The 12442-nt window shown below is 41.6% G+C and overlaps 1 protein-coding gene across 3 annotated transcripts in view; it reads left to right on the top strand.

The window, feature by feature from the left end:
• NFE2L2 (NFE2 like bZIP transcription factor 2) overlaps positions 1-12442 on the top strand; it is a 44434-nt gene that overhangs the window by 7629 nt on the left and 24363 nt on the right. The window contains exon 2 of one of the 3 annotated variants that reach the window (XM_073305983.1): positions 382-562. The exons of the other annotated variants lie outside the window; for them this stretch is intronic. Coding sequence (XP_073162084.1) covers positions 461-562 — 102 coding nt within the window. The 5' untranslated portion in view covers positions 382-460. The remainder of the gene's footprint in view (positions 1-381; positions 563-12442) is intronic. 3 annotated transcript variants of the gene reach the window in all.

The raw sequence follows: 12442 nt of genomic DNA, 5'->3' as shown, positions 1-12442 counted from the left end.
CCATCATCCTCCCAACTGCCTCTTCCCTGTCATCTGAAGAGGCAGATGAGTGCCATGCCCAGCCTGTTACCATGGGGTGGGTGCTCCTGGCAGGCAGCTCTGATTCCCCTGTCATCTCACTGTGTACTCTGTCCTTCATATTTGTTTGGAACAAAAGGGGAGCAGGAACTTATCACATAAATGTGTTTTCCCATCCAATGCTTTCCCCTCCCTTGGCGTGCCTGGGCTGCATTGTGATTATGGGGTTGCTCAGCAGTGCTGGGGCTGTGCAGGCTATCCACACTGGTTTGTTATTGTAGGGTTACTTGTACTCAATGGTTTATTATTGTAGGGTTGCACAGGAGTGTTGAGTTCCTGGCAATTTTATTTTTCTTTAAATAGAGAAAAGAAAAGGATTAAAGCCTTTGATTTGGGGAAAAACTGACCCAGATTCCCAGGGGCAGTTGTTTTGGAGGAAAAGATGGAGAGGCTCCATGCTGGTGCTATGTACAGAGGTGGATCCAGGCCCTGCCCAGGAGGCACAGAGCAGATCATGTGCAGAACACCGCAAATCCTTGAGCAGGTGCTGTTGTCTCCAAGAACTGGCTTGCTGGATGCTGTGCCCCTAATCTGGTGCCCCTTAGAGGGAAAAGGCTTCATGTCCCATTCCCCATCTTGGGGCTGTATTGGATCTGATGCTCCCTAGTGTGGGAAGCCATTTGTCCCATTCTTTGTGCCTTCCCCTCCTCCCCCAACTTCACAGTAATGGGACAGTTCTATTTCCTCTCATTCTCTTGTGCTGGGTTTTTTTGTTCCAGAATGTTTGTGTCTGCAGCTCTGGGCTTCAGAGACTGCACATAGACATTTGGGGTGTTATGTGCTGATCCTTCCCTTTCCCCCCACTGGGAGACTGAGGAGTGGCTTCTCATCAGCCCAGGGTCCTATTGTCATTGTTCAGTATTTGTGACTACTCTCCAAAACAATGTGCCGGGTGCTGGGGTGTGGGCCCTTTTTACTGCAGCTTTCCACAGATTCTCCCGACTGTCTGTTCGAGGGAGGTGGGGTTGGGGAGGGAGTCCCATGCTGGTTCCAAATGGGCAGACACTGGTCTTGTTGCAACTCAGCTCAGCCTGGTGCAGAAAGGCCTAGAGGAGACACCTGTTCTCTGTGTGCAAGTGTTATATATGTCTGTGTGTGTGTGTGTGAGAGGGAGGGTAAGCTCATGCATGGGTTGTATTGCTGAAGGGGGGGGTTCCATATGGGGTGTATGATTGGTTGGGGTTGTCTTTGTGTGTGGGGAGGGGGAGAGTCTATAGGATTGTGTGTTCTGCCCTGTGAGCTCCTTTATAGACTTCTCCTCTCCTTCTTTTATTCTGCCCAAAACACACTCCTTTCAGACAGGAGGAGGAAGCTTCTTCTCCCAGGTAGAGCAAATCTATTGTCTCAAAGTGTTTTACTTTGAATAGATGATCATTGAGTGCTGATCATTCACCATAGTCTCTGGCCTGGCAGAGACATGAAACAACCCTGGTAACTCATAGGGGATTCATCATACATGACAGTAATTTCATGATACAGTTTCAGAAGTGGTACAGACAGAACCCCCATTTGTCACACTAACGGAGAACTTTTGAGTCAGTGAAAAAGGGCCTCACTGTTATCCCTTGACAGTGGAATTTTGCAGCTCTATGTCATGTGAGGATAAGTGTTAAAATCTGAATAAAGCCAGCTCTCTAAGAATAAGGACAAAATTTAACAGAGGAGTAGAGGAGGAAAGAAAACACAATCTCTTTAAAAAAAAAAAAAAAATTGGTACCCAAACTTTAGAAAGCATCCATTAGTTGTGGGTGTCCCCATTTTAGTGTGCTCAACTTGAGACGTAGCTCTTGTCTACACTAAGAAAATTTACAAAGCAAACAAAAACTCACTCCTTCAGTGAAACCAGTAGAAGCTGTAGTGTAGACAAGGCTCCAGGAGTCTCTGATGTATTTAACTGTTTGTATGGGTCTAGGTATAATGGTGGTAAAATACCAGAATTTGCTGTAGTGTTGATAAAGCTCTAACTGCCACCATTTCAAATAGGGAGGATTTTTTTTTGTAAATATCTAAAATGTGCACTTAATCCTGTGTCCTGCTGAGAATCTACAATTACAATTGAAATAAGTAGAAGTGTGAGTGCCAGCACCTCTTAAAATCTAGTCCTAAAGAACTCAAGTTTAGCACCTAAAGTTAGAGATGTTTGGCCTAAAATTTGAAAAATGTTTTCAAGAGACCAAACCGGGAGGAAAAGAAAACATTCAGTGTAGGCAGGGAGCAGCTGGATTATCTCACAGGCATGGAAGAACTACAGCCATTTTTATGGTACTGTGTGGGAGGTTTGTGTACATTTCCCACCAATGTTTCAGGGGGAAAAATAACTCTGGCTCCTTATCCCCACCTTTTCTGAAAAAGGGGGAAAGTTTACATTGGCTCTCAATCAACAATGGAATATTCCTTGCTCAACCATAAATGCCAAAATATGTAACCGAAAATGAATGACTGATCAAAATAAAATACTTACAAACTGTACCATTTCCCATACCCAAAATCTGTTCTGTTCTTTTCTGTTGGGTCATTTCCCTTTAGAACTCACCAAAAACAGAGTATTTACTGTTCGGAAGATAGTGCTGCCATTGTGGTCCTGATCAAAATCAATTTAGTAAGCCAGGGCGGGGAAGGGTATTAATTTTCTTAAATTCCATGGAACCTCTGTGGAATAGATAGGACTACCTGGTTTGAGAAACACTAGAAGTGGAAGAAGAAAATTCTAATCGACACCTTGATCTATCGGTCCTTCAGCCTTCATATAGATTGCACCGATCACAACACATCTTCCATTCTTCTCATATCCTGGCCTTCAGTCTCCATATGCGGCCATGTCTTTTCACAATAAATTCTTCCCATCTCTTTGGAGATCGGCTGAGCCGTCGTTCAGTTCCCGTGGGTACCACTCGGTGACAGCTGCAGTCCATCAATTGTCAATGAGCCTCGCTATATGCCCGGCCCATTGTAGTTTACTATGCCTGCTCTCAATGATGACATCCTGCACTCCACTCTGTCTGATCACTTCACTGGGGACTCAGTCACAGACTGAAATTCCCAGAATTCTTTTTTCCATCGCCCTCTCTGTGACAGACCGTTACTGCTCCTTTGTCTTTGTCAGCGCCCATGTTTCGCTGCTGTACAACATTGCTGGCAGTACTGTTGAGTTGAAGAGGCTTGCGCATGTTGCTTTGTTTTTTTTTTTCTTTTTTTTCTTTTTTTCCCCCTTGGAGGACATCCTTGATAGAAATGAATGCGCACCAACCTGCTTTCTTTCTTCGCGAGAGTTCACCTTCCTGATCGTGTGGCAGGTTAATTTCTTGGCCCAAATGGACATATTGCTCAACTTCTTCTATTTGTTCTCCCTTGATTGTTGTTCTGACTTTTGGCAAGGAATCAGACTGCCTAAATTTCGTTTTGAAGTGGTTAATTTTCAGTCTGACTTGGCTGCTTTTTGTGTTTAGTTCTCGCAGCATTTTCTGTAGTTTGATAGTATTTTCAGCGATCAACACACTATCATCTGTGAATTTGAGATGGTTTAACTGCTCTCCGTTGATGTTGATTTCACCCTTCCAATTCATCCACCTCATTACCATTTCAAGGAAGAGTTTTGGTGAAACTGTGTCTCCTTGTTTCACACCTTTCTTAACTGGGATGTGAAGGGGAGTATCAAATGAAGTTATATCTGTAGTGCAGTCAAAATGTGCTTCATTTAATAATTTGAAATAGTTTGGGTTGATACCCTGCTTGAGCTTTCAACACTGCATTGATCTCTATGCTGTCGAATGCTTTTCCATAATTGACTAAGGCAATATGTAAAGGGAATTTGTATTCCCTTTAGCATACCAATAGCTGGTTTATAGTGGAAAATATGGTCCATTGTGCTGAAATTCCTTCGAAAGCCTGCCTGCTCTCTCGGCTGCTGCTCATCCAGACTCTGTGAGAGTCATTTTATTATTATTTTGGTGAACAGCTTGTAGACATGTGAGAGTAGACATATTGGACGATAGTTCTTTAGATCTTCACAGTCGCCCTTGTACAGCAGAATGGTATTGGATTCCTTCCAGCTAGATGGTATCTTCTGCATTTCCAAGTAATGGCTAAACCTCTGAGCAAAGGTTTCCCAGAGGTCTTAGCCTCCAGCTCTTATAATTTTGATTGTCAGTCCATCTTTACCTGGGGCTTTTCCTTCCTTCATTTGGTGAACTGCATGTCAAACTTCGCTGACAAGGACTGGGCGTACGTGCTCATTGGTCTGTTGAAGTGTTGGTACTGGGACATTGAACTGTTTGTGTCTCAGATAAATGTAGAAATGTTTGAAGACCGCTTCCATCCCTGTTCTGTCAATTACTGGTTTTCCATCCTTGTTCTTCAGTGTCATTATTGTTGACCTGTACAGTGTCAGTTCCCTTTTGCATTTTTTGAGGCTTCTGTGATCTTCAGCCATCTTTTAGAGCCTTTCATTTCTGTACTTCTCAAAGTCCTCCTTTAGTCTTCTTCTTATCAACTTGCAGAGGATGGGGTACTCAAGTTTGTCACCATCATTTTGCTTCATATTTCTCCGCTTCTCTAGCAAGTTCCTAGTTTCCTCCGAGATCCTTCCCGTCACTCTTTTCAGTCTTTCTTCCTTGGTTAATTTCACACATTGCCTCAATTTATTAGTGACTTTATAATCGTCATCACAGTTATCTATAAGACTCCAGTCTTCCTTGGAAATGTTTGCTTTCAAGATTGCCTCGTCAAATATTTTTGGCCGCTGTCTCTGATTTGCCATCTGTAGCACTTGCTTCTTCACCTTTTTGTTGAAGTTGAGCCGTGCTCTGAGCAAGCGATGGTCACTACCGGTGTTAAATGATGGTACTACTAAGATGTCTTGTACAATGCACCACTTACCAATCAAAATATAGTCAATCTCATTCTTGTTCTTCGCATTGGGCACAATCCATGTCCACCTCCTCTCAACCTTCTTCTTAAACCAAGTGTTACCAGTGAACATTTCTTTTGTCTCCACCAGAGTTGCCAGTCACTCTCCTCATGGATTTCGTTTGCCAATGCCATACCTTCCAATGAACTTTTCACTTTCTTTCCTGCTTCCAACTCCGGCATTGAAATCTTCCCATCATGGTCGTATATGTGGATTTTTGAGCGAGGGTTTCCTCGAACTCTTGATAGATTTCCTCCATATTGGCATCTTTGCTTGTGGGAGCATAGAGCTGAATAATCTTGAAGATGCTGTTCTTGTTCAGTTGGAGGTGTAGCACTCGATGCACGATGACTTGAACTTGCAGGAGATGACTTATGAAAACCATTCCTTGTTGATGATGAGGCAGATTCCTCCAACGGTTCTCATGGCTTCTCCTTTTCCCAACATGATGGTGTTTTTGTGTCTCTACTTAACTTCCATCTCCTTTCTTCGCCGTGTTTCACAGAGACCAAAGATGTCCGTCCCAAGCTGTCCTTGCCTTCTCCTCCATTTGATGGTTGATCGAATCGTCTCTCGTCAGTATCCTGCAGTTATAGAGGGCAGTCCTTTTTCTGGCCCCTGAGATTCTTAACAGCCTCTCATCGACTGAACTCCCCACCAACGTCATAGAACAGATTGAGGCGTGCACGGGGAGTTGGGGCCCATTTATTCATGCTGTTTTAGCCATTTTTTCATCCACCCGCTGGCTATGCTGTTAGTGGTGCATTTACCTCCTCAACTTACATAGCACCCAGCCTCAAGACAGAGGACAGCTGTCCTCTCCCTGGGTTGGAAGTCTGACACCTTAATACAGGGGCAGGCAAACTTTTTGGCCTGATGGCTGCATCGGGTTTCTGAAATTGTATAGAGAGTCGGTAGGGGTGGCTGTGCCTCCCCAAACAGCCAGGCATGGACAAGCCTCTGCTTCTTGCCCCCTGACGCGCCCCCCCCCCCAGGACTCCTGCCCCATCCACCCCTCCTGCTCTTGGTCCCCTGACTGCCCCCGGACCCTCCACACCCTCCACCCCCCAAACTCCCCTGTCCTCTATCCCACCCCACCCACAACCCCCCCGCACTGCTCCCTGCCCCCTTACCACGCTGCCTGGAGCACTGGTGGCTGGCAGTGCGGCTGCACCAGGACAGGCAGCCATGCCGTGCTGAGCACTGGGTCAGGCTGGGCTCTGCAGCCCCGCCGTTCAGAGTATTGCGCCGCGTGGCTGTGGGGGACAAGGGACAGCCTCCTGGGCCAGGAGCTCAGGGGCCGGGCAGGACGGTCCCGCAGGCCAGATGTGGCCTGTGGGCCGTAGTTTGTCCACCTCTGCCTTAATAGCATGGTTGAACCTACTGAAGAATACACTCCTCTATCCTCGCTGTCAGACAAGCCAGGGTAACTGCTGCGCCACGTTGAGGTAGGATTTTGCAGCAGCTAATGAACACATGACATTTCATTTATCTACTTCTGAATTATACCATTGTTCTATTGATAATTACCAAACTTAATATTAACTTTGGTCCTTCAACAAGAAGCTGTAGAAGCTTCTCAAAAGCATCAAAAAAGTATTGATACGAGACTGTCTTAATAAAACAACGCTAGTCTGTGGATACAGAAACATGGTAAACTGACATACATAAGAAGGAAATATGCATTTTCTTATTATAACGTCAGAGCTGTGCAATTTTTTTTAATGGAAAGGAAGGGAATAAAGATATTTCATTTTAACTACTCTGTAGCAAGATTGTTGCCTGTCTTGACTATAGAATGGTACCATACAATGCAGTTTCTAATCAGTGTTATTTATTAACAAACATTCACACATCTTTCTGCATCTGTATATTAAACCAAAGAAACTAGGGGTGTCAGGAAAGGTTTAGTTATGTAAAAATGACTTTGGGCTGGGTGAAGGTAGGGTTTTAATTTGCTTTTGTATCTGCCACATTTGCTTTTTTTCCCTTTCTCTTTGAAATGATGCAAAGATAAGTTTAGTATTGTTAAACCACTGAGTATAAATGTGCCAGCTTGTGAAGGTGTGGTGTATTTACAATAATTGTATTGACTGAGGCTTAGTGGAGCACAAGTCTCAACAGTAACCCTGTTGGCATGAATTAAATATTAATCCCTTGCTGCTGTGTTTGAATTGCAACCAGCAAAAAGTCCTCCAAAGTCACCAGGTTAATCACCTACTTAAAGTTTGTTTTGGACTCAAAAAGCTTCACTTTCCAACCCTAAATAATGTATTTCTTTACTTCAACAGGTTCTTAAAAAAACAGAAACATTTTGTTTTAAAAATCTATTTCTTTTTTTGATAACTTTCTCTGCCACATCCTGTATACACAATCTTTAAAGTTTGACAAAGAGCAAATTTAGGTAAATGGAAAGTCACAACGAATTGTACAGATTCTTTTTCTTTGTAGTAATCTAGTTTAACAGGTTTTGGAAAAAGTCCATCTACTGCTTATGCAACCTTTTTACTGAAAGCAAAACGTCAGGTAAGAGTAGTTGAAAACATGAAATTGTAAACTTGGCATTTTCAAAAGCGGACTGATTTACAGTAGAAATTTAATACTGATCAGCAGTAATCTACCTACTAGCTTAGTGAAACAAATGTGTAATAAGGCTAAGCAATTAAATCAACCAATAAGAAATGTAGCCAATAGAACTATCGGTGATATATAAACATATAACTACATTAAAACATGAAAGCCTCATCTGAAGATAAAATGAGCAAAGGAATTTGGAGTTAAAGTACTCAATGTGTTTTAATCTTTTTATACTTAGAGTTGGAGTTTGGACAGGAAAAAGAAATGGTAGCAACAGTCACTCCTTAATTGTTGGTAATATGTTTACTAACCATAAACTTAGGTATTGCTGAAGTCCTGAGAATAGTAGGTTACTGTACACCAGGGATCGGCAACCTTTGGCACACGGTCCGTCAGGGAAATCCGCTGGTGAGCCGGGATGGTTTGTTTACCTGCAGCATCTGCAAGTTCGGCCGATCGCAGCTCCCACTGGCTACGGTTCGCCGTCCCAGGCCAATGGGGCTGCGGGAAGTGGTACGGGCCGAAGGATGTGCTGGCCGCCACTTCCCACAGCCCCATCAGCCTGGGACGGTGAACCACAGGCAGTGGGAGCTGCGATCGGCCAAACCTGCGGATGCTGCGGGTAAACAAACAGTCCCGGCCTGCCAGCGGATTTCCCTGACTGGCCGTGTGCCAAAGGTTGCCGATTCCTGCTGTACACAATCTACTAGTAAAGCATGTGCAGTGAACACCTTAACTCTGGATTTTTTTAAAATTAAGCTTTAGAATTTTTATAAAGAGAAAAGTCAAATGAAAAAATATTAGAACAAGAGGAAAGTATGCATTCTGCAAAGGAGTGCACTGTTTTACTTTCAGCTTGTATCCTTGTGACCCAAGAGTACATGTTTTAAACAAAGCCCTTTCCAAGCACGCAACTGTCTGAAGCCCTAACTAGGGCTGTGAATTTGGTTTATAAAGTTATTTGGATAACTGAGAAATCTGTCGGCAAATGTGGAGAAAAATGGTGGTGTAGTTATGAACAGCTTTTGGAGATGAACAGTTTTGTTTTTTTTATGAAGCTCTTCTGTTTATAGTCTCCAGCCATTTTGAATTCTTTCTAAAATATTTGCTCAGATTTTGTAACAGACATTTTATTGTAGCCCTAGCACCGATAAACCAAAACAGTGATTAAATACATGTTTTTATGTCTGCATATTGTCTTACGTTCACTTTATAACAATTAACACAAAAATGACAATTTGATGCATCAGAGCCATAGTATGGAAATGTTAATAAGTGGGCCTCATAATAAAGGTTTAAAATAAGCTTATTTTTGGTAACAGTATAACTGCTCCCTCTCAATCAATTATTTTTTTTTTAATACCTAGCACAGATATTAATGTGACCCTGAGTAAAATTCAGAGGTTATACGTAGGTTGGGGTCATTTATATGCTGCAGAGCCAGATGAAGATGCAAATTAGACTAATTGGTTCAGTGTAAAGTTAGCTGTGCTGTTGGAATGTATATTAAAGGTTTTTTTAGAAATGTTACTGTGCAAATACAATAATGGCTATATCCCTTAGTAGTGTCGCTTTAAAAAGCCCTCCCCCCTTGACCAAACGTACAGTATTTGTTGCTTTATTTGAAAAAATGCCCCTGTGATAATAGGAGGCAAAATGCTAGTCCTCCAAAACAAGTGAATCCTAGATCAGTAGCTGAATGGCCCTCCAACAAGAAATACAACAGCCATGAGAGTATTGACCGACTTCATTCTTTTGAGTGGGCAGGGTATAAAAACTGATATGAAATCTACTTTCTGAGGCCCTCTGGGAGCAGGCCTTTTCTGAATGTCCGTCCCCGATACCTCGCAGGCATGGGGAAGCAGGTGGAACAGTACGATGAAACGATGGCCAGGTGCACACTGTCAGATACGGTAAATTCGTGTCCTGTGCTCATACACCTACAATTCTGGGATTTTAGCAGTGTTGCAACTTTTGCTTAGGAGACTCACCACATATACAATCTTGTGAAGATCATGAGGTCTTTCTACACTGATTATATACCTTTTTAATTTCTGCTAAGCCCAGTTTTTAACTTGACATTCATCCGCATCAAACAACCACACCTGGTGCTATTTGGGAATATTGTCAGCAGTCTTAAAAGGGTCAGTACTGAAATAAGCTCTTTTGTCTTGACGTGGTCCCTTCAGGGAAGCCTGCACTGTCCAACCATTTCTGTACCTATGTTATAGACAGAGGACATCACTCTCCAAGACAAACTTTTTTTTTATTAGCAATAAAACTAAAGAGGCGGGGTAAAGAAATATCAGTTGAATTTAATGGCATCCCAGTATTTCAGCCCCAGGTGGTATACAGTCAGACTGAAAATGTCAAATTTCCAGGATTTAAAATTGGAACTGAAAATTAAATTTAAATTATTTCAAACCTTTTAAGGAAGGGCCTTCTTTGTTGCTGTATGACATTGAAAAAAGTCACCCACCTGCAGTTTAAAAATTAGTACTGTTTATTGTATTGGTATTGCATGCTATATTTTGTAAGTATGATATAATCCAGGCAGAGCCTCTTGCAAAACATGGTTTACATACTTGACAAGTTGACTGTGCTTGTGTGTTAATCTGTCAAGACACGTTTTTTAAAAAAAATCAGTTTTGTTTTACTCTTGAGGGCTTGCCTATTTGCTGCATTTGAGATTAATATCCCATTATGATACTTTGAAAAAATCTTCACATAACTCATCTAAAGAAAAGTTGTTATGACTAAATGGAGCTATTCAATATTTTCATGGCTGCTTGGTCATAACAAGCTAAGAGGAAATTCCTTTTATTTTTTTTTAAATGCTTGTGACTAAGAGTGGTACTTGCCTGCTTGCCACTGCAATTAGAATGGAACAGTGATTGTGCCACTGGAATGGATGTTTGAAGTATCCTGCTCAAAACTTACAAGCAGCATGGCATCAAATGGTCAGGATTTTCTACCTGCCCCTAGCTGCTTTTGGCATTTCACACCTCTATATGTTGGATCTTCAGTCCCTTTATCTTCTGGCAGTTTCCCAGAGTGATAGATACCCTGCTGGGCAAGATGCTTGGGGACACTGTTATAAAACAGGATATTCCAAATTAGGTTCAGTTGCACCTAAATCATCTCATGACTTCACATTAACAAGTGCCCCAATTTCTGCTTTGGGCCAGCTTGCAACATTTTCACAGGCTGGCTTCTTCAGAGCTGTACTCCAAAAGCTGCTTTGTAACATAGTAATCTCGAAGAAGGAGTTGTGGGTTAGAGAGTTATGTGCATCATGATCTAAAGGTTGGTGCAGCTCACTTTCTACAAGTGGCAGGATTCTGGGAGAGCTTGGTCTCAGGCAAACTTAACTAGAGAGGCCACCCAAGGAGTGACTGGTATATTCTGAAACAGTGGTAAGTGGACTAATTGTTCCTTTGCAGCTAGTGCTTGTCATCTACACTGATGTTGCACTGGTAGAGATTGACATAGTGGTGGATGATACGGTGGTTAGACTTCTTTAGAGCAAATGTAGTTTAGTCAGTGGTGTGATCATCTGTGTGTGCACTGTTTGAAATTCTGTATTGTCACATATCTTAAAATCCATTATGGGGTCCATGCATTGCATGTTAAAATTGACTAGGGTAGATAAGGCCATAAGCAAAGTAACTCTGAATCCAGGAATTTAGAAGCTCTGCTCAGCTTCTGAGTTTCTGTTAGTCAAACATCTTCAGTTCAAGGAATTTCCACTGGTACTTTTAACATCTTTGAGCAAAATAGCTGTTTATACATCAGGCTATGCAGATTTTCAACAGGAATTCTGCAGAGGAATGGTTATGCACTCAGAAGTTAGTAAGAGGTTTAAATTTACAGCCTCAAGTGTTGTATCACTAGTCAAATGCAGTATGCAGCGGAAACAAATGCACTTGTTTTTATTGAAAAGTATAAATGATCTTGATGCCGATGGTGATTTTTTTTAGATTCCGAAGTAGATTCCCATATCATCATTATCGTTAAGACTGAAAGCAGAAGTACTTTTAAAAATAATCTCATTACAGTGTTGTAACTTGAAAAAAGTTGTTTACAAGTTAGGAAGTTCAGAATCAAACTTCTGACTGTTGGATTCTGAATTTCTAATTTGACCATTTGGGCTACAAACCTTGCATGTAGAAATAGTGTGTTCTTATGTTATGCCAGCATAAGACACGTAACGACAGACATCTTTACAGAAAGGAACACACAACAGTTTCTCTCTTGCTTTCTATAACCCTCTCAAATTCTATTTGGGAATATAATTTAAATGTAGGAACCTTGGGTCAGTTCCTCAGCTGGTGTAAATTGGTATAGCTCAACTGAATTCATTGGAACTACACAGATGTACGCCAGATGAAGTTCTGGCCCCTTTCCATCTGTTGCATTAGGAACTTGGCCTTTCCAGTCCACACTGGGGAATCGTTGCTCCCCTTTTAGCAATTCTGGATGTCTACAGATAACCCTCTATATTTAGTTTGCTGGTAAAAGGAAAAATGGCAGCCATTTAAGTAATTAAGTTGTTGGTAGGAATCTCTAAATATAGTCCAGATCATTCTGTAAGATCTTTGTATTGTTTACATCAGAAACATAGAATTATTGTAAGTGCAAATAGATGTGGTACTCTGAAAAATAAGCTTTTAATAAATTGTGTGTGTTGTGGCAGAATATTAAAAAATCCTTATGACATGTGACCATACTTTAATATTAGACTCTAGCAGAGATCTATTTTAAAATATGTTTAAAAGATTAGTAATCTTTTATAATGTGAATTCACTGTGTTGCCCAGAATATTTTAGCTCATATTTTTAATTACAACCTATTTTTAATCTAATTTTCCTACTATTCACT

The sequence above is a fragment of the Lepidochelys kempii genome, chromosome 11 (assembly GCF_965140265.1).
Source record: "Lepidochelys kempii isolate rLepKem1 chromosome 11, rLepKem1.hap2, whole genome shotgun sequence".
NCBI lineage: Eukaryota > Metazoa > Chordata > Testudines > Cheloniidae > Lepidochelys > Lepidochelys kempii.
Note: the sequence above shows the minus strand (reverse complement) of the source record. Positions and strands in the feature narration are given on the sequence as shown.